The following is a 22,385-nucleotide window of genomic DNA, read 5'->3' as shown; positions in this document are numbered from 1 at the left end:
TGGTGGCGATGGTAGAAGCAATTGGAACTGACTGATGGGCTCCCTGTTAGTGAAGGTCTTCCACATTATAGCATCCAAACAAATGGGCTCTATTTAATATTGAACTATTCTTGACAATGCTTGCCTTATGCTCCTCTCCAGCCTAAAACTCCATAAGGAACATTTCCTACATTTCCTTCTGTAAAGCAGGCAGAAGGAAGTGAAAGGCAATTAAGTATTGTTTGCTCTTTCTTCTGATAAAGGAAAAAAAACACATGTCTCCCTCATTTCACTTTTCCCCTTTTCCCACTTTATCGACCCAGTTTGCCATTAAAGGTTTTTCCTTCAATTTCTTCACTCTATAAATCTGGAGTTTCTAATCCTCCTTTTTGTCTGCTCCTGCTTTTATTTTCTCCAGGTGTTCACCCGGAAGCTGGAAGAAGTAGGGCGGGTATTGTTTCTCATCTCCCTAACCCAGAAGATCCCCACAGCCCACAAACAGTCCCATGTCTCCATGCTTCAGGAAGACCTCCTCCGCCTGCCCTCATTCCCTCGAAGTGCTATTGATGCTGAGTTTTCACTCTTCAGTGATCCTCAAGGTATCAAACAAAGAAACATTGCCTCTCTGGGGCTTTTCTTAACGCACTTGTTTTGTTCTCAAATGGAGAGCATCTGAATCAGCAGAGGGTGCCGTAAAACCAGTGGTTCTCAGACCTGAGTGTGCACAAGAGACCCCTGGAGGACTTGTTGAAACACAGATTTCTGGGCCCCGCCCTCCACCTCCAGGTTTCAGGATGGGGCCCAAGAGTTTGCATTTCTAATAAGTTCTCAGGTGATGCTGATGCTGCTGTCCCAAGCACCAAATTTTGAGAACCACTGCTCTAAGCTAATCATCAGCAGTTGAAGCGTGGGTAGGATGGTGTTGTTAGGGTAGGAGAATACTTGACTAAACAAGGACCAGGTATTTGTGTGAAGTTCAAAAAGAGGCAAAACTCATCTAGAATGACAAAATCAGAATGGTGGTTGCCTCTGGATTTGGAGGAAATGAATTTCCTGGAAAGGGGCAGAAGGGTGATGAAAATTGTCTGTATGTTGATTGAATGTTGCTTACATGAGTGCATCGTGCCTATTTTTGTCAAAATTCAATGAACTCCACGTTTAAAATCTGTGCATTTTACTCTAAATAATGCCTCAATTGAGAGAAAGAGACATAGACACAGAAAGAGACCCACTTTGGAGCCTCACTCTGTTACTCGGTTATTAATCTGACACAATTAAATTAGCATCCCTATGCTTTATCGCCCTCATCCAGAAGCTTCAGACAGGCTGGGCAAAGTGACTCATGCCTGTAATCCCAGGCCTTTGGGAGGCCCAGGCGGGCAGATCACTTGTGGTCAGGAGTTCGAGACTAGCCTGGCCAACATGGCGAAACCCTGTGTCTACTAAAAATACAAAATAATAAATTAGCTGGGTATGGTGGCGGGCGCCTGTAATCCCAGCTACTCAGGGATCTGAAGCATGAGAATCACATGAACCCAGGAGATGGAGGTTGCAGTGAGCCAAGATTTGCGCCACTGCACTCCAGACTGGGTGACAGAGTGAGACTCCATCTCCAAAAAAAAAAAAAAAAAAAAAAGCTTCAGCAGCAGTATATAGAGCTGTAGCCTCTGACCATTAATTAAAAGACCAAGCAGTAGTCCCATCCCTGCCATTTTCTAGCTGAAATAATTTATTTTTCTCCAACTGACAGCTTATTTAGCAGTAAAACGCTGCCAATGCCTGCTCTGCCTTACCCACAGTTAGTTACGAGGTGATGATGAAAGTCCACAGAAACAGGAAGTGCTGTATTAAGGCCGGTAATATTGTGCTGCAAAACATTTCAGCAGTAGATCTTCACATCCTGGAGCTGGAATAAACGGAGAACAGCAGCGCCTTGGGTTTGATCACCTCCCAGGCTGACAGGATTGGTGTGGGGCTAATTCTGTCTCTGGTGTTTCGTGTTCTCACAGCTGGAAAGGAACTGTTTGGCCTCGACACTCTTCAGAAAAGCTTGTGGATCCAGCTCCTGGAGGAAATGTTCCTGGGCATGCCGAGCGAGTTTCCATGGGGAGATGAAATCATGCTTTTCCTCAATGTTTTTAACGGGGCTCTGATCCTCCACCCAGAAGACAGTGCCCTGCTCAGGCAGTATGCTGCCACCGTCATCAATACCGCGGTACACTTCAACCACCTCTTCTCTCTCAGCGGCTACCAGTGGATTCTCCCCACCATGCTGCAGGTGCCCAGAACATCCTCTCCTAACCAGAAAATTAACATGAGTACTGCTCATATCTAGCTGTTCAACTAGATCAGTACTGAAACTTTTTAATGATGGAGTTATCTTCTTCTTTTGTGATGAAATCCCCCCATAAATTTGCAAGAGTTCACAATATTCCTTTCTACTCTGAGAGCCCCAGACTTGGGATATGCTTTCCCATTTCGTCTAGGACAGTGGTTCTTAAGTTGTACTCCCTGGGCCAGCAGCATCAGCATCAACTGGAAACTTGTTGGAAATGTACATTCTAGCCAGGTGTGGTGGCTCACGCCTGTAATGCCAGCGCTTTGGGAGGCCAAGGTGGGAGAATCTCTTGAAGTGAGGAGCTCAAGACTAGCTTGGGGAGCATAACAAGACCCCATCTCTAAAAAGAAAAAAAAATTTAAAGAAAGAGAAATGCACATTCTTGGAGCCCATCTCAGGTCTACTGAATCAGAAACTCAGAGATCAGGGCCCAGTAATTTGTGTTTTTGACAAGACCTTCAAGTAGTTTTGATGCCCTAGAATAGGAAGCCTCTACCTCTGGGCCACGGACCAGTACTGGTCTGTGGCCTGTAAGGAACCGCCACCCCTAGATTTTCATAGGAGCCAGAACCTTATTGTGAACTGTGCATGCGAGGGATCTAGGTTGCATGCTCCTGAATCTGATGCCTGATGATCTGAAGTGGAACAGTTTCATTCTGAAACCATCCCCCTCACTCACCCTAGTCCATGAAAACATTGTCTTCCATGAAACCAGTCCCTGGTGCCAAAAAGGTTGGGGACCACTGCCTTAGAAAGTTTGAGGACTTCTGTTCTTGAGTCACATGTATAGCAAGTGTTTAGCTGATGTTTCCCCCAAGAGATTCCCTGACCTCTAACTGAACAGAGATTTTCATTCCCAGTAAATATGGTGTAATGGGATTCGAGAAGGTAATTTAGCAAACAATTTTTATTTACTCGTGTCTAATGTATAGCTGGCTACATTTAGGAGTACTAAATAAAATCAGGCAGGGCCCAGGGGCTCATCCTAGTTCTCTATTTTTGAGGAAGTTTTGATAAAAATTATGAACACAACACATACTTATACAAAGTGAAGTTTGCTAAACCTATGGGGGCAAGAAAGTTGCTATCGCAGGACTCTCTTCCCCATTTTTAGATAGTTGCACTTTTCTCTATTTTTTTAGTGAGTATTTTTTTACTGATTACCAAAAGCAAGAATGTTCATTACAAAATTGAAAAGATGAAGAAAGTTTAAAGCAAAAATAAGGACCACTTAAAATCCTTTCTCTCAGGTAATCGTTGTTTATACTTCCAAATCCTAGCACTCTTTCCTACACACACACACACACACACACACACACACACACACACACACACACACCACAGAATTATATATTTTCAAGTTTGTAACCTAGTTTTTTCATATAACACTAGGAATATCGTAGGCATTTTATATAGCTACATTTAGCCTTACAGCATTTTTAAAATTACTACACAGTATACTATGGTTTGTATATACCATAATTCACTTAAGCAAGTGATATTTATGAATAATTTGCTTCAAGTTTTCCACTGTTATAACCAGTCTTGCAGCAGGCATTCTTATATATACATGCTTATACAAGTGTCTAGTCCTTTCCTTGAGATAAATTCCCAGTCACAAACTTCCTGGAAAAGAAGTATGTTTAGATTTTTAGCATTTTGAGGTGTATTACTAAATTTATCTAGAGAAAGTTTATACCATTTTACATTCCTCTCTACCAGTTTACGAAGTTAGCTATTTCCCTCCAAGCTTCCTATGACCATGAGTTTTAAAAGCGAATACAACTTTGATACTTTATTAAGGCATTTTTTGAATATCTGGCATTTCTCCATAGGTATACTCTGACTATGAAAGCAATCCCCAGCTGCGTCAAGCCATCGAATTTGCCTGTCACCAGTTCTATATTCTACACCGGAAGCCCTTTGTGCTCCAGCTGTTTGCTAGTGTGGCCCCTCTCCTGGAATTTCCTGTGAGTAAGCTCTGTGGGAAAAAAAAATGAAGACCAACAAAGTTAGAAAAACAATGTTATTTATTAGAGCTTACTATGGCAAAGGAGTTGGCTACCATCACTTGTGTTTTGGCAGAGATACAAAGGCAGGCAGAGGAGTGGGAAAGCTGTATACTGAAAAAAGGGGAGGCTTCAGGTATGTCCTGATTGGAGCTATTGGCCTGGGGAAGCTGCAAGTGAACTAACTAGAAGTGGGGCATCTTATAAATGATGGGTTAGGGGTGTATATTGGGCTTTCTCTGGTTGGTCCTAAGTTGGAAGCAGGGACAAAAATTAGGAAAGCTCTCAGTTATTATGCAAGTCCTGGTTACTTTGGGTCAATTGTTACAGAGGTTATTGTTTGATCACCACTGGAGCTAGTAGCCTGACTTCCTACAAGCCTGACTTAGGCTGGCTTCCTGGGCTGGTTATTGTAGACAATGGGGTGGTTTCCTGAGAAGGTTGCTGCAGGTTGTGGGTCAAAGTTCTATTTTTATATATGATCTAGTCATTGACAGCTTGTATATTCAGTCTCTCAGCTCTCTTTCTTTAACCAATGAGACATGCATACCATAAATAAGTTTTCTTTCAACAAGCATATCATTTCTCTTCAACATTCCTCTTCAGCTTTCATCTCAGCTCCTAACACATAAATAGACCAACTCTACAGTTTTTTAAATATTCAATTCATAAAGAGATGGAAAATAGAAAATGGTAAAAGGAAGGTTTGCCAATTTTCATTCCTTTTTGTCACTCTCTACCACCTACCTTGCTTTGTTTTTCTTTTTCTTCAGAGATTTTACCACCATATCACGTTATATGTATTTGTTTCATTAACATGAATTTCTACCACACTCAACCAACAGAATTTAATCTTCATGAAAGCAAGACCTTTGTATGTTTTTGTCTTTGCTTGTTTGTTTGTTTGGTTTTAGTTATTGTTGTATTGTTGTTTTATTTGCATTTTGGTTTTGGTTTTCTATAACTTCAGTGCGTAGCATGGTGCCTAACACAGAAGAACTTCATAAGGATTTGTTGTTTCAATGAATTATTGGAAGCCATTTTAAATAGATTTGAAATTGTCAGTATCTCCATGTGGAGATACATGATCAAAGAAGACCTGTGAAATTCCCAGGGTTGTTAGTTAAAATAAGCATATGTTCCTCAAACATATTTGTAGTATTCAACCAATCAATTATAGAAATTTCCTTAGTTCTACCATCTTCGATTAAAAGAATCATTGATATGAACTTTTTGGAAGTTCATATATTGCTGTATTTTTATGAGCTTTTACAAATATCTCTCTTGTTCTAGATTAGAATTTAATAGATCCCTTAAAAGCCAGGTGTACCACTCCAAAATCACAGCATTGCTGGATGCAGAATTATGTAAACTGATTTCCAGGTAGATGTTGTAGTTGTTACTGGTAATAGCGTTTATAAAATTTGAATTCCTGTCAAGCTATAGTTGTACTGTGGTGGGAGTCAATAAGCTAAAATTGTTTTTCTTTATCAGGAAGCTGCCAATAATGGGCCCAGCAAAGGTGTGTCAGCTCAGTGCCTTTTTGACTTACTGCAGTCCCTAGAGGGAGAGACCACCGACATATTAGACATCTTAGAGCTGGTCAAAGCTGAGAAGCCTCTTAAGTCATTAGGTAAAAGCAAAACTTGCTTCGACATTCTTTCTCTCATTGCAATTGTTAAATATAAATATATATATATATTATACACACATATACATATACTTATATGTGTGTATATATATAGCTAAATCAAAGTAGCAAAAATAAATGGAACAGTAGTAGAAATTGAATGAGTACCTTTTTTTTTCTTAAATTTCTTATGAATTCTAAAGAGTAGGGAATTACCTGCCATGAAAACTATATTAAAATGATGCTCAGTAGACCACTGCTCTAGCACTGCAGTTTTCAGAAAGTTGGGTTATCTTGGGTAACTCTTGAGTGAATAACCCTTCAAAATGGTCTTTTATTATCATGGAATGTGTAAAACCAGAGACAACTCAAGGATAAAGCCTCAACCTTAGACAATTTAAATGCCCTTCAGTGTCTTCTATTATCTGAGATTTTTTTAAACACACCAAAAAAGTACTTTTATTTTACATCTGATTGTTCAAAACTAGAAAACAGAATTTCATTCCCTTTAGATGAAAAAATTAGTAGTTTTCACAGTGTAGGAATAAAATTTAACAAGAGAAAGCTACAGTATGTACTGGAATTATAACATTAGGAGTAATAAGTGCTTCTTTATCTCCTGCTGAATCCACTCTGATGGTGTGCCTTTACTTTTTATTCCTTCAGATTTCTGCTATGGAAACGAAGATCTGACATTTTCTATCAGTGAAGCCATTAAGCTCTGTGTCACTGTGGTGGCATATGCTCCCGAATCATTCAGAAGGTATCTGCAGCCCTTTATTCTGTGCCTTGTCATAAGTAAATATGGCAAAGAAAATAAAATTGAATGAATACAAAGGTTATGCTGATTAATATCAGTCTGTAACATTCTGACAAGTAAACTTTCAAAACGTAAATTTAGGGCAGGTGTGGTGGCTCACACCTATAATCCCCGCACTTTGGAAGGCTGAGGCAAGAAGATTCCCTTAGGCCAGGAGTTCAAGGCTAGCCTGGGTAACATAGTGAGACTCTGTCTCTACAAAAAATTTAAAAAATTAAAAATTAGCCAGGTGTGGTGGTGCACGCCTGTAGTCCCAACTTTTTGGGAGGCTGAGGCAGAAGGATTACTTAATCCAAGGAGGTCAAGGTTGCAGTGAGCTGTGATTGTACCTCTGCACTCTAGCCTGGGCAACAGAATAAGACTGTCAGAAAAAAAAAAGAGAAAAAAGAAAAGAAGAAACAAACTAAGTTTAGGAAACATAGCATAGGTTCTGGAAAACAATAGTAAATCTTCATTCATTTGAAATCCCTTAATTTGGATCTTGTGCAGATGCTAAGGTATTTAGTCTTGTTAGAAAATATTTTTCCTCACAAATAACATAAATTAGTAGCAAACAAAATGTCATAACAGATATTTATTTAAGAAAACTCCTTTCAAGGGGCAATAAGAATTTCTGTAACACAAGGGGCAAGAATATCAATCTTGCCTTCATTTTGCCAAGTGCAGAGAATTCAAAAGACTCACATGAAGAGTGAGTCATCCCAATTCAAAGATGTTGGCTCTGGTCTGAGATTTAAATCTGATCTATTAAAAGTTGTACTCTGTTGACAGGCTCTTCCAGGAAGAAGGAAGGAGCCAGGTTGATCATGCCAAATATATCTTTATACATTTTTCCTGCACCTTCAGCCTGTTTCTCTCTCCCATAAGAGAATGAATAAGGGCCAAGAAGAGCTATGATTTATATTAATTGAACTCTTTTTTACTGGAAGAAAACATGAAGAATGAGTAAGAAATGTTTTCCCCAAAATTCTCGAATTTTTGTCTTCTTGAGCAATGGGGAGAAAAACAGTATGCCTGTGGTCAGGCACAGATGTGCCTGTGGCCCTCAGGAGAGCAAAGCTGGAGGATGGTCCTACTCCCACTTTCCTGCTCTTCCTGTAATACCACAGATCTAGAAAAAGTTCCAGAATGGATCGAATCCTGCATTAAGTTAACTCCAAATCCATTCTATAGATGATTATAAACATCTTCTCTCTGCTCTATTTTCCATTCCAAGTGTGTCCAGCTACATTGTTAACTGGATATGTCAGAGATACTGCAATTGAGATACTGCAATAATAAAATGCATATAGATTCTCCAATATTAAAATTCCCACAACATAGGGAACACCTAAGTTTGACTAAAAAATTCTCCATTTCAAATTTTCCCAAATTTCCATTAAGTCATAAAATTATCTTTCACGTTAAAATTCAAACACATTGAAATCAAAAGGCATGAGAGTTCACAGTCAAATTCGCTTGTCATTGTGAGTTGAAGGCCAGTCTAATATTGTTAAGTTAAATTAGAAATTTTTTAAATCCTCCCTAATTTTCCATTCTGTCAGTTTAAACCAGATGACATCTTGATGTCTCAGTAAGGTCAGGGTTTCTTAAGCAGTGGTTCCCTGGGATGTCTCTCATGGGAATAAGTAACATACTTACAGGACTTCAACATTTGTAATAGCAAGTCTCTGTTGCACTTAATTTTTTTAAAAAAAGTATTTTATTTAAGTGAAACATTCACATAAAACATTTAAAAATCACAATTTTACAGTTCCATAAGTGTTCATAATGTTATCACATCTACCTACCACTTGGATAGAAAAATCAGATGGAGGCACTACTATCCTGATTTCTAATATGATAAATCAGTTTTACCTATTTCTGAAATCTATTTAACTGAAATAGTATAGTAGCTACTCTTTAATGGCTGACTTCTGTGATTCAGTATTATTTCATGAGATCTGTTCATATAAATGTGTGTAACAGTAGTTGATTCTTTTTCATTCACTTATAATAGTTCATTGTATGACTGTGCTACAATTTATTTGTTTCTTCTCTTGTTATCAGGCATTTGTGTTGTAACTGGTTTGAAGGTATTATAAATAATGCTACAATGAATGTTTTTGTACACAAATATGTATGCATTTCTATGGATGGAAATGCTAGGCTAAGTCATAGAATATAAGTATTTTTTGCTTTAGTAGATACTACCAAAAAGTGGTTTCAATTTTCATTCCCATCAACAGTATGTAAATGTTCTAGTACTTTATGGCCTCATCAACACTTGTTATCTTCCGTCTTTTTATTTGAGTTGTAGTGACACTCATTATCATTTTAATTTCCATTTTCCTCTTGCAAATTAAAAGGTTTGGAAGCTTTTCAGATAAATGTTTATTGAAATTTGGACATCTGCTTCTGCAAAGTGCCTACTGAAGTCTTCTGCCCATTTTCAAATGAAGTTATCAGTATTTTTTATTTTTTATGCGTGATTTCTTAGTGTTTTCTATTTAATTAATTATGTTATCTGCAAATCATGAGAGTTATATTTTATCCTTTCAAATTCTTATTTATACACGTTATTCCTTTCTCTGTCCTTAATGCACTGGCTAGAACCTTAATACAAAATGGAATAGAAGTGATGATGGAGGCTGGGCGCGGTGGCTCATGCCTGTAATCCCAGCACTTTGGGAAGCCAAGGTGGGCGGATCATGAAGTCAGGAGATCAAGACCATCCTAGCTAACACGGTGAAACCCCGTCTTTACTAAAAAATACAAAAAATTAGCTAGGCGTGGTGGCGGGCACCTGTAGTCCCAGCTACTTGGGAGGCTGAGGCAGGAGAGTGACGTGAACCTGGAAGGCGGAGCTTGCAGTGAACCGAGATCGTGCCACTGCACTCCAGCCTGGGCGACAGAGAGAGACTCCGTCTAAAAAAAAAAAAAAAAAGAAGTGATGATGCTGATGATGGTGGGATCTTTGTCTCATTTCTGATCTCGGGGTATGGAGGGGATTTCCAATATTTCATCACTAAGAATAATATTTGCCAAAGGATTTTGTGGTAATATGCCAGTAAAGATTAAGGAAGTAATTTTATTGCTCATTAAGAAATTAATTATTAAGGAATCTGTCTTCTATTCCTAGTTGAGTTTTCTTATTGATGGACAATGAATATTACTAAATGTTCCTATTTATAGAGATGATTATATGATTCGTATTCTTTATTTTCTAAGTGTTATAAGTTACACTGATTTATTTTCAAAATTAAAACTTTCCTGCCTCATTAAAAATAAACTGTATTTGGGTTGTATATTATAATTATCATTTTTTAGAATTGCCAGATTTGGTTTGCAATTTTTTTAGCATTTTTACAACTATGTTAAGGAGAGCTATATCTGTAATTTTTATTTTTTAAAAAGGTATTATCTAATGAATTTTATTGCTAGGATCACAAGGAAGTTAGGAGTAGAAGAGATATTCTAGGTAGTTCTATGTTATTCAAGATAAACCAATTCTGGATACTTAAAAAAGTTACAAGTGCTTAAACAAAAAGGATGTCTTGCTTAGCTACTACTTTATTAACTACCCACTGGTAAACATTTTAGCAGGTTTATTTGTAACCTCCATTATTATAAAGTCCTTGTAATAATACTATAGCCTGACTATACTATAGGCTATAGTATCAAGGATATGAAGATTAAGCTGGACTCATAAAATAAATTGGAAAGTGTCTCCCCCAACCCCCCCCCCCTTTTTATTTTCTTTTATTTTTGAGACAGAGTCTCGCTCTTGTTGCCCAGGCTGGATTGCAATGACACAATCTTGGCTCACTGCAACATCTGCCTCTTGGGTTCAAGCAATTCTCCTGCCTCAGCCTCCCAGGTAGCTGGGATTACAAGCAGCCGCCACCACACCTAGCTAATTTTTGTATTTTTAGTAGACAGGGGGTTTCACCGTGTTGACCAGGCTGGTCTCAAACTCCTGACCTCAGGTGATCCGCCCACCTCGGCCTCCCAAAGTGCTGGGATTACAGGCATGAGCCACCGCGCCCAGCCCCCTACTCCTTTTTTTTTTAAAATTCCTATTCTCTGTAGAAATTTGGTGTGGATTAGGTTTTTTTAATTTTTGAAACAGAGTCTCATTCTGTTGCCAAGGTTGGAGTTCAGTATCACGATCATGCCCCACTGCAGCCTTGATCTACCAGGCTTGAGCAATCCTCCCACCTCAGCCTTCCAAGTAGCAGGCATTACAGGTGGGTGCCTTCACACCCTGCTAATTTTTTTTGATTTTTTGAGAGATAAAGAAAGTCTCACTGTGTTGCCCAGCCTGGTGCTCCTCCCACCTCAGCCTCCCAAAGTGCTGGGATTATAGGAAGAGCAACTGTGCCTGCCTCAGATGAGCATTTTGTCTTTCCAAAATATGGAGTAGAATTTATACACAAAACTGTAAGTAATGTCGTTTCTTGTGGGAACATTTTAAAATTAAGATTGTTTATCCTGGTGGTGGCTTTGGTAAGTCACATTTTTCTAGGAATTTTTCTATTTAATTTAAGTACCTGAATTTATTGGCATAAATTTGTTCCTGCTATTCTCTCTTTTTAAATTTTTAACAACTATGGGGTTTTTATTGTGTTACTTTTTTATTTCTAATACTGGGTATTTTTGCTCCCTCCCTTATTTTATTATTATTCTTTCCAGGAGTTTATCAATAGCTTTCCCTTTACAAGTAATCAGTATTTGGGGCTTTGTTGAGTTTTGCTATTGTAGTTTTATTGTCTGCCTTTTCTTTCCTTTTTTATCTTTATTATTTTCTACCTTTGACTTTTTTTTTTTTGGTTTTGTTTTTTGATGGAGTTTTTGTTCGTGTTGCCCAGGCTAGAGTACAATGGCGCAATCTTGGCTCACCGCAACCTCCACCTCCCAGATTCAAGCGATTCTCCTGCCTCAGCCTCCTGAGTAGCTTGGATTACAGGCATGTGCCACCACACTCAGCTAATTTTGTATTTTTAGTAGAGAGACAGTTTCTCCATGTTGGTCAGGTTGGTCTCGAACTCCTGACCTCAGGTGATCCACCCATCTCGGCCTCCCAAAGTGCTGGGATTACAGGCATGAGCCACCGGGCCCGGCAGCCATTTTTTTTTTTTTTTTTTTAAATTTAAAGAAAATATTCAGGCCAGGTGCAGTGGCTCATGCCTGTAATCCCAGCACATTGGGAGGCCAAAGCAGGCAGAGTGCATGAGTTTGGGAATTTGAGATCAACCTGGGCAATGTGGCAAAACCCCATCTCTACAAAAAATACAAAAATGAGCGGGACATGGTGGTGCATGTCTATGGTCCCAGCTACTCTAGAGGCTAAGGTGGGAGGATTGCTTGAGCCCAGGATAAGGCTGCAGTGAGCTGAGATTGCACCACCGCATTCCAACCTGGTCAACAGAGCAAGACCTTGCCTCAAAAAATAAATTAATTAACTAATAAAATAAAAAAGAAGATACTCCATTTTCTACTAACTTATCATATCTGTTGAAAAATCAGCATTAGATCTTATTGCACATTTGAATTTAATGTGTCCTTTTCTTTTTTTCTTTTTGTTTTTTCCTCTTTTGAGATGGAATCTCGCTCTGTCGCCCAGGCTGGAATGCAGTGGCACGATCTCAGCTCACCACAACCTCTGCCTCCTGGATTCAAGTGATTCTCGTGCCTCAGCCTCCCAAGTAGCTGGGACTGCAGTCATGCACCACCACACCCAGCTAAATTTTTATATTTTTAGTAGAGACGAGGTTTCACCATGTTGGCCAGACTGATCCCAAACTCCTGACCTCGTGATCTGCCCACCCCAGCCTCCCAAATTGTTGGGATTACAGGCGTAAACCACCGTGCCCCACCCTAATGTGTCTTTTTCTCTGGCTACTTTTAACATTTTCTCTTTGCCTTGGGTTTTAAGCAGTTTGACTGTGGTGTGCCTAGTTATGATTTTTCTTTGTATTTATACTTCTTGGGGTTCATAGTGTTTCCTGAATATAAAGCTTGATAGCTTTCAACAATTTTAGAAAATTTGACAAATAACTCTTCAAATATTACCTTTATCGCATTTTCTCTGCCCTCTCCATTTATGTATATATATATTTTTTTCCTCCTTAACCCTGTACTCTATATATGTCTGTTAGGTTCTTTCCTGTGTTTTCTATCATTTCTCCCCTCTGTTCTTCTGTCTTGATGTTTTCCATTGTTCTTTATTATAGTTCACACTCATCTCTTCCTGTATCTAATCTATCATTAACACTTATCTTTCAGGTTTTTAATTTCAAATACTCCAGTTTTCAGTTGTAGAATTTCCACTTTTTTAATAGATTTCAGAGTTTTGATGAAATTATCCATTTTGTTATTTCTCTTATTTAACATTTTAATCATTATTTTATAAAAATCTGTCTCTGATAACTTTAATACATAGATCACTTGTGGCTCTATTTGTATTGTCTGTTCCTTTCCTTGGATTTTGATCATTTGGTTTGAGCAGGACTGGGTAATTTTGACTACTGAGTATTGCATTTTAAAAAGTTGGAAATGCTTTGAGGATCTACCCGATGTTATCTTCCTCCAAAAATGATTCATTTTACTCTCTGACTAGGAATTGTGGTAGGGCAGATCATTTTAATTCAGTCTGTGATTCATTTGATTTAAAGTTGTGTTTCAGTCTTTGTAAGGGCTGTTCTATTTATTTCACACTCCTAGGATACAGCCTTCCATGGGTCTAACTCCTCTTTGGAAGTCCCTGAGCTCCAATATATATTTCTTCGCCATTATGAGGCTACTGAAAATTCTGCCTAGCTTCATAGCTCTTAGCTGACATTTCTGCCTGGATTTTTCCTTAGCCTTTTGGCCCTAAGCAATTTACAAACTAGCAGATGCCTAGAAAAAAAGAGTGCTGCACAGTGTCTGGATGAACCGAAGAAGCTTTCTTTCCCCCAAAAGTCTGGTACCTGCAAAAGATATCTGCTAGCCTTAGCTCTACCTGATACCTTCAATATGTTTTAAAAATTTTGTCCACCCTTTCTAGTAAGACAATTAGTCTGCAGCAAGGTACTTTTTATTATTACAGAAAGCAGAACCGACTTCTTGCCTCCTTTTTTAAGTTGCCAAAAAATAAAAGAACTCAAAGTATCATAGCTCTTTCTCCATACCCATTCAAATTCTGATAATTGCCATATCCTGCTTGTAGAGCACACATTATAGGCAAAATTATATTACCAGAAACCAGTATTCAGTATTTTAAAGAGCATAGCAAAAACTCATTGGTATCTGTAGGGAAAAGAATGGATCAAAGAAACTTGATTTCAGATTCTCTGGGATATCAACTGATCCCTGCTGTTTTCTAGAACCCACAATTTGTAAACTTTAACATAATTGGGGAATCTCTAAACAGAAGATGGCTGGGTGCGGTGGCTCATGCCTGTAATCCCAGATCTTTGGGAGGCCAAGGCAGGAAGATTGCTTGAGGCCAACAGGTTGAGACCAGCGTGGCCAACATGGTGAAACCCTGTCTCTACCAAAAATACAAAAATCATCCGGGGACCATAGTGCACACCTATAATCCAGCTACCGGAGAGGCTGAGGCAGGAGAATCACTTGAACCCAGGCACAGGTTGCAGTGAGCGGAAATCATGCCACTGCACTGGGCGACTGACAGAGTGAGACTTTGTCTCAAAAACAAAAAAAAATTATATTGGTGGTGTTATACACTTTACAACTTTAGAGGGGAAAACCCACTTTGCATAATAACTACCTAATCTCCATTTCCCCTTCAAGGTGTTTCTGACACCCCAATACTAAATTGAGTGTGGGCCCTATCCAGTGAGTGGTGTTCACTCACGTTGGTAAGCAGGCATTGTCAGACCTCATCATAATGGCTGTTTCCAACATTTTTTGCTATTTAATTCCTTAAGCTTAGGAAGCCAGCCTCACATGAAAGGGTTGTATGTTGTCTCAAAATTGTTGCAGCTGGAAAATCACTCTCAGCAAACTCCTGAATTGAAGTTTTGTTCTGAAGCCTGTTTCTCTAGATGGACTATATAGCTCCACCTATTATCATTCTGTTATTCTTTCAACCATTTATCTGTATATATGGCTAACTACCCCGACTAGATCACATGTTTCCTTAAGGCAAGATTCATTGCCTTTTAGCAGGTGGTTAGTGAATTAATAATTGTTGGTCAACACTTCCAGCAGCTTTAACTGCTTTTGATTAAGAGTGGCAAGGGGGCTTAGAATTCATTATATCTCTAGATGCTTTTCATTGTTCTATGCTCCTAAATGTGACGCAACCAACAAAAGTAGAATGTAAAAGGTGACTCGGTTTTCTTTCTGTCGCTTAAAGTCTTCAGATGCTGATGGTCTTGGAAGCCTTAGTACCATGTTACCTACAAAAGCTAAAGAGGCAGACATCACAGGTGGAGACAGTACCTGCTGCCCGAGAGGAGATTGCGGCCACTGCTGCTCTTGCGACGTCCCTACAGGCCCTTTTATACAGTGTAGAGGTCCTCACCAGGTAATCCCATTGGCAGAAATAGCTGCAGCCTTACATCATATGTATCCACTGGGGGGAAAAAAAATGTGATCGATAAAAATCTAAAACCCAATCTTTATTTACAGATACCTCCTAAATTCAGCCCTTTATGCCTTATAACTGTGAACAGTTCCTGAGTTTTTTGAATAAATAATGTTAAGCACTCTGATTAGTAGTAGTAGTAATAATAGTAATAATATTCTTACTATCATTGCTAAACACACATTTGCATATAGCTTGCTGAGCTTCTCTAGCAGTTATAACCCGGTGGTAGACACGTCTTGTGTAAGAGGGCCAATTTAGTGAATTTAAAGAGGTAATCTACATTTTTATTAGTTATTATATTATTTTATGAGACATGGAATGCCTACAATTCCAACTAAGTATTCTTTTATTATTTTACTGTTTGTGAAGTGTTGTGTTTTTTAACTATAATTTCAGAAACTACATAACCAATATAAACAGCAGAATGTTGTCCTAGCATTAGAATTAATAGATTCTCTGTGAGACAGGACTAAACAATGCTGGGAGTTGAGAAATTTGGGAATGGTAAGATAAATTGGCACCAGAGTTCAGCCCTAAACAAAGTTCAAGCAGTTAGTTCTATCGCAAGATGCTTGGGTACAGAAGCAGAGTCACTAAACTGCCATATGGCAGGAAAGGGGCAGGCAGGGAGCCCTGGATGAGACAAAAATAATAAAATCTGAGTGGGGAAGGTGGATGCAGGACACTACGCATATGATGGGCTTTCCTGCTCCATTCCCATCTAAATTAGCTACCAGGAAATATCCTTCCTCAGGATAGGGATGGGGAAACCTTTTACCTTTGCTCCTCCATTCCATTCTGCCATGCTGTGTGTCCAATCTAAAGTTCCAGATCCTTAGTGTGAAATTGTCTATGCCTCCACCAAAAGGCACCAACTCCCCCAGCCCCATCTTGCTGTGTTGGTAAGGGGGAAGCCCTTTAGTCCAAGAAGGACTTTTTCAGCATGCATCAGCGAGAAAGACAGGGAGTGGGATTGTAATTCATTAGCATCAATAGATGTTTAGTTTCTAATCATGAGCTACATTGCCAAACTAGACAAGCAGAATATTGCCCAAAAGCCTTCTGTAGACTATCATCCCGAAATGTTCATATGCACCTAATCTAAGGAAATGGGAAGAGCTGGCGCAGAAAGCCACGACAAATTGCCTCCTCCAAGGAGAGATAGTTTTCTATGCTATTGCTGATGTTTTCATGAAAGTCCCAGAAGAATATCCTAAAGAGGAAGGAAAGACTTACACTCTTCCTTCTGTACCCATCTGGTTACGTAACTAGCTTTTTCCTACAACTAGAGGAAAGAAAAGCAGTCAATAGTTCCCAAGTGCCACTGTATTTCTATTATATATCTATATCTATATGTATAAATACAAATATATAGTTATCTATATCTATATGTATAAATACAAATATATAGTTATCTATATCTATATATCTATATTTATCTATCTATCTATCTATCTATCTATCTATCTATCTATCTATCTATCTAGAGAGAGAGAGAGAGAGAGAGAAAGAAAGAGACTCACTCTGTCACCCAGGCTGGAGTTCACTGGCATGATCTTGGCTCACTGCAACCTCTGGCCTCCCAGGTTTAAGCAATTCTCATGCCTCAGCCCCCCAAAAAGCTGGGATTATAGGCATGTGCCAACATGCCCAGATAATTTTTGTATTTTTAGTAGAGACAGGGTTTCCCCATGTTGGCCAGCCTGGTCTTGAACTCCTGGCCTCAAGTGATCCGCCCCCCTTGGCCTCCCAGAGTGCTGGGATTACAGGTGTGAGCCACCATGGTCAGCGTGTTTCTCCTCATATTACATAATGTTAAAGCTTTCCTCATTTCTATACCTTTTTATAAGGATAAGTCGATTAACTTATCCAAAGCTGACTTACTCAAAATGTCACAAAGAGTTATGGATGGAGCTCTGGCATTTAAAATTCTGTGGCTTTAAATATTCCAGTGCATTTAATATTCTTTTGGTAGAGAAGACTAGCCTCATTCGTTGGTAGTAGTTACTCAAACCAAAATTGGCTTCACTGTATTTACAAAAAGAAGATAAGAATCCCCTAATTTCTCCACATTCCTAGTTTTTTTTATCTCATGACAAAAGAAATTTAACAATTATATAGGTAGTATTACATAAATATATCGCAAGTGCATTAGTTTTAACTGTTGTATAACATGTTACTACAAACTTACAGCCTTTAAGCAAAACCCACTTATTGTCTCACAGTTGTGTAGGCCAGGAGTCCAGGCAGGCTCAGCTGGATTCTCTGCTCAGGGTTTCTCAAGGTGGAAGTCAAGTTGTCAGCTAGTCTGAACTTTTATTTGAAGGCACTGGGGAAGAATGCACCTCCAAGCTCATTCAATTTTTTGGCAGAGTCTAGTTCCATGCAGCTTTAGGTCTGAGGTCCCGTTTCCTGGCTGGCTGTCAGCCAGGCCCCACTCTGCATTGAGAAGGCACCTGCATTTCTTCTCACATTCTTGTTCTACCTTCCAGCCAGCAATAGCACCTTGAATCCTTATGCTTCAAATCTCTCTGCCCCTAGCCAGAGAAGACTCCCTGCTTTTGAAGGGTTGGTATGATTAGATTAGGCCTATGCAGACACTCCCCCTTTTGGCCATACATATAATGTAACATAATCACCAGAGTAACACCAAGGGGCAAAGATATTGGGAGCCATCTCTAAATTGTGTCTATCACAACAGGCACAGGACAAGGAGATCTGGTGTGATTGTTAAAAGCTTACTTTCTAGCCATCCCCAGCAGACAGAAAGTAAACAACAAAGAAGCAAGCCTTGATGATTTCATAAAAGCAGTTGCTTTAAAAAACTACATTATGCCTTTTTCGTCCTAGATGCCAATACAGAGGCAAATTTTACCTATTATTTAAAGTAAATCCGGCAGATATAAAATGAGACAATTCAAATCTATTACTAACCATCTGAATTACTGACTTACAATAGATACTAATTTACTCACTTTCCTGGGTAACGTTAGGTGTGATGTGACTAGGAGAATTCTTTTATTCTTTGATAGTTTCTCAGAAAAAATAGAGTAGTTGATAATGTAGATGTAGTTAATGTAGATAATGTAGTTGTAGTGTAGGTGGCCAAAGTGGTACATACATCCTTGCCTTTTACTTATCATCTAGAATGGTGAACTACCCAGTAAAACTGAAGAATGAGCTCTTAACTCTCAACTGGTACAGACTTAGAAGATATTTCTAAGTAGATATTTCATAAATGTCTTGTTGGAAGAGTCATTTTGATGAGTTTATTACTCAGAACCAAGAAGTGGAAGAAATTAAATCATGATGAGCTTATAAATCCCTGGGAATCAATGTTCCTTTAAAGTGCCTCTCAGAACAAACAGAAAAGCCAAAGCTAGACAGCCTGTCTTTTGAAGACTCAAATTAACTTAAAACTTATGTGTGCTTCAGTAACTTGAGGATTTAATAAATGTTTCCACTTCAACATTCCAACAATTATTATTAACAAATAATAAATGTTGTTATTGTTTTGCTGTGGTGATTACTGTCATTGTTACAGGCCCATGACAGCCCCACAGATGAGCAGGTGTGACCAAGGTCATAAGGGAACCACCACAGCCAATCACACCATGTCGTCTGGGGTGAATACCAGGTAATTCACTGGCCCTTATTCTTCTGTGGTCTCTCAATTTCACACAACCCGAATGTCAGCTGTTGCAAATGAAAGGAATCCTGAAAATAGTCAATATTGAGTGTGAAAACCTCCAAGGAAAAGAAAAGAAGGTGAGAGTTTAGAGTTACAAGAAAATACCAAGGCTTCTTTTGAAATTGCCAGAGAAATCTAAACCAACTTCATAAATAGGCATTTGTGTTGTTTTGTTTGCTTGAGCCTGCTAGATGTTCTCTGCCTCCTGGGTGGTCTTTGAACTAGCCCAGTGTTGTTTCATTTGCCTTCAACAAAAGGCAAATAAACAATAATAATCAGGAGGTGGTTTCTCATTCTCAGGGCACTAAGAGTCAACTTACCTTTATCTGGACAGATTTTCTGCAGACATTTCATCCAAACTTTGATATATGCCCTCAGATGATGCTTTTCATGGTTGTTAACTTAATCTCCTTCTCTTGTTTTGGTGTAATTCAGCTACTGGCTATACTAGTTAATATTTTACCCGTTTCATTCCATCTGTGTTAGCTTTAAATATTCTGAAATACACAAAAAGCCTAATTAGTTTCCTCCTACAAGGAAGATTTAAGATAGGGCAAACCAAAAATCAGCTTAAGAAAAAGTTCTCTTTTCCCAGTATGAAGTAGTTGGCATGGAAATCATAAGGAGAAATTCAATAAATTTTCACTCTCTCTGAAGCCTGTTTTTAAGTGTGTATCATTATTCATGTAAAGTTAATTCCCTGCTCATCATATATATTCATATTAAAAATAAAACAAAAATAAATTCCAAATCCAGCTATAAATTGCCTGGTGTGATGGTTAACTCATGCCTCAATTTCCTATATTAAGGGAAAATGATATACTGTAGTTTAAATGATATTTAGGGACTTCTCTAGGCTCACTGGGTTAAATGAGGGCTTTTAAAGAAGAAAGAGGGCTTCTAAAGTCTTAATATCCATGAATCACAATGCAGTAAATCTCCAGAACTGAAAGGAAGTCAGCCATGATTCTCCTTCCCATCACTTAAGACAGAGCACATGGTATTAAAACTATAACTTAAATTTCAAAATGTCCAAAAATTAATCTCATTTGGCTATATTCCATGAGTTTGTATATATTTTTATAATAGTTGTCTTTACCCAAATCACACAACAATAAAACAGCTTTTGTAGCAGCTGTAATTGCAGTATATGTGGTAGCCAAATGAAAGATAAAGCTTTTATACTTTAGGAGTAATATATGTATATTTGTGAGCTTATCAAAATATATAGCTTCAAGGACTTGTCATATGAAGAAGTCTATAAGAAGCCCTAACCAAAGGACCCTGTTCTTGCTCTAATAGTTATGTAGACTGTTTCTCTAACTCCCAGGTACCAGGAACAAGGAGCCAAACTGCACTTTATCAGGTACAGAAAACCTTGCTCTAATTTCATACCAATTCTGACATCTTGAGATGATTGCCTTTTAAACTGGTTTATGGCTCTGTTAGATTTCGTTTGATGAATAACATACTATTTCTGGGTAAACCCCAAAAAGTAGCTTTACTACAATTTGGGATGACAATCTCTTCTAGGCTGAGAAGTTTTCTTTATCCTTCAGATGAGGTTCTCCTTGGCCTCATCCTACTGATTCATTAACTCATTAGGATTCTTATATTTTTCTTCAGTGTGATACCCTCTTCTCACAACTGCCACATGAAGAAATTTTGAGACCCCTAGTTAATCTTTTACAATTTCCCAGGGAAAACCTTCATTTACTGGAGGAAGGGCAAGGCCTTCCCAGAGAGGAACTGGATGAACGAATTGCTCGGGAAGAATTCAGAAGACCCCGGGAGTCCTTACTGAATATTTGCACAGAATTCTATAAGCACTGTGGGCCGCGGCTGAAGATCTTGCAAAATCTGGCTGGGGAGCCTCGGGTCACTGCCCTGGAATTGCTGGATGTGAAGTCTCACATGAGGTACTGGCCTCGCTTTCCCTGCCGCAAGTGTGAACACAGCTTGGCCCACATGTCTGAATGTGTGTGTTGGGTTGAGAGTGGGCGTCCTCCAGGAAAAACACGTAAGACAGAAAGATTTGTTTCCTGTGACTTAGGTACACATGATACAGAACCCTCTGATCAAGTATGCATTAAGTCCATCAAACAGGATCTTAGGGTGGATAAGGGGAAAATGTTCTTAAGACAGAAAAGCATAGTTTATATGTTTGCTTCTCAATAAAAGAGAAAGGGAAATTTTATCACCTGAAATCTTAGAAAAGTAGCTTTCTTCTCACTACTATTTACTGCCCAGATTCTAATTTTTCACAAGAATTGATTGTTTCTTCTCTGTTATTTTACATGAGGAATGCACAACTGCTTTCTGCTTCTAGGGTCCCTAAAAAGCCTGTAATGAACCCTGCAAGGAAGTAAGCAGTTTTAACTCAGCCAACTTGTGTATATATATCCCCTTTATATAAACAGCCTTCCAACCGTTAAAAAAATGTGTCCTGGTAAGAATTCTGAACCAGATGAGGCCAGTTGTCATTTACATATTTTGCTCTTAGTGTGCTAGGGAAAGGCCCCAGAATTACATCCCTGTGCACTCATATTTCATCTTCCTACAGAGTTGCTATTTCACTTGAAATTCATGCTAAAGGCTGTATTTGTGTTTCAAAAGGAACGTGATTCCAGAAGATCTTCTATTCAGATTTGTAATTGTTTGTTAAGGGTGATGAAAATCCCTTCAAAGAAAAATGTCATGGATATCAAAAGATTCACTTGGAAAGTTTAATGTATCTATAAAGGTTAAGGTAGAGAGTTAGGTCCAGCCACTTCCAAATAATGTTGCAATTTGGCAAAACTCACAGTTTCCTGGTTATTGCCTTTTTTTAATTTAGGAAGTACTCAATGAAGGAAAATGAGAAGACAGAAATGTATAGTGAACGCAGGTTCTTTTTCTTCCAGTGTAATTTCACATTCTTTGAATTGCAGACACACACCCAGCACTGCCCTGGAGAACCCCAGAGCCTCACTGGAGTTCACACTCCCTGCTGTGCAGTAATGAGGAAGAGCTTATTTCACACTGAAAAGTTCAGCTCCTAGAAGGGAGCCTTCAGAGAAAGGGGAGGGACATTTGGAGTGTTAAGGTCCTGCTGTCATAGCAACCTAGGGATCTATTAAGCCCCTCCACTTTCTTTTCCACTGGTCTTCTCTAGCTGACCTAAGCGATTCTGTGAACAGAGAAACATCACATTCCCAGAGTCAGAAAATCACTATGACCAATGGCCATTTTGTGAGAGAAAGGGAAAAATATTCCTAAAAGATGGATGTGTGTGTGTGTGTGTGTGTGTGTGTGTGAGAGAGAGAGAGAGAGAGAGAGAGAGAGAGAGAGAGAGAGA

At 38.8% G+C, this 22,385-nt stretch overlaps 1 protein-coding gene across 2 annotated transcripts in view; it reads left to right on the top strand.

Moving 5' to 3' along the window:
* UNC80 (unc-80 homolog (C. elegans)) overlaps nucleotides 1-22,385 on the top strand; it is a 230,726-nt gene that overhangs the window by 170,151 nt on the left and 38,190 nt on the right. For both annotated transcript variants that reach the window (XM_011932342.1, XM_011932341.1), the window contains exons 42-50: nucleotides 398-578; nucleotides 1,989-2,257; nucleotides 4,153-4,287; nucleotides 5,821-5,959; nucleotides 6,623-6,719; nucleotides 15,124-15,294; nucleotides 18,902-18,994; nucleotides 20,379-20,414; nucleotides 20,749-20,967. In XM_011932342.1, coding sequence (XP_011787732.1) covers nucleotides 398-578; nucleotides 1,989-2,257; nucleotides 4,153-4,287; nucleotides 5,821-5,959; nucleotides 6,623-6,719; nucleotides 15,124-15,294; nucleotides 18,902-18,994; nucleotides 20,379-20,414; nucleotides 20,749-20,967 — 1,340 coding nt within the window. The remainder of the gene's footprint in view (nucleotides 1-397; nucleotides 579-1,988; nucleotides 2,258-4,152; nucleotides 4,288-5,820; nucleotides 5,960-6,622; nucleotides 6,720-15,123; nucleotides 15,295-18,901; nucleotides 18,995-20,378; nucleotides 20,415-20,748; nucleotides 20,968-22,385) is intronic.

The sequence above is a fragment of the Colobus angolensis genome, unplaced genomic scaffold, assembly GCF_000951035.1.
Source record: "Colobus angolensis palliatus isolate OR3802 unplaced genomic scaffold, Cang.pa_1.0 Scaffold95, whole genome shotgun sequence".
NCBI lineage: Eukaryota > Metazoa > Chordata > Mammalia > Primates > Cercopithecidae > Colobus > Colobus angolensis.
The sequence above is the reverse complement of the archived record's forward strand: the minus strand, read 5'-3'. Positions and strand labels throughout refer to the sequence as shown.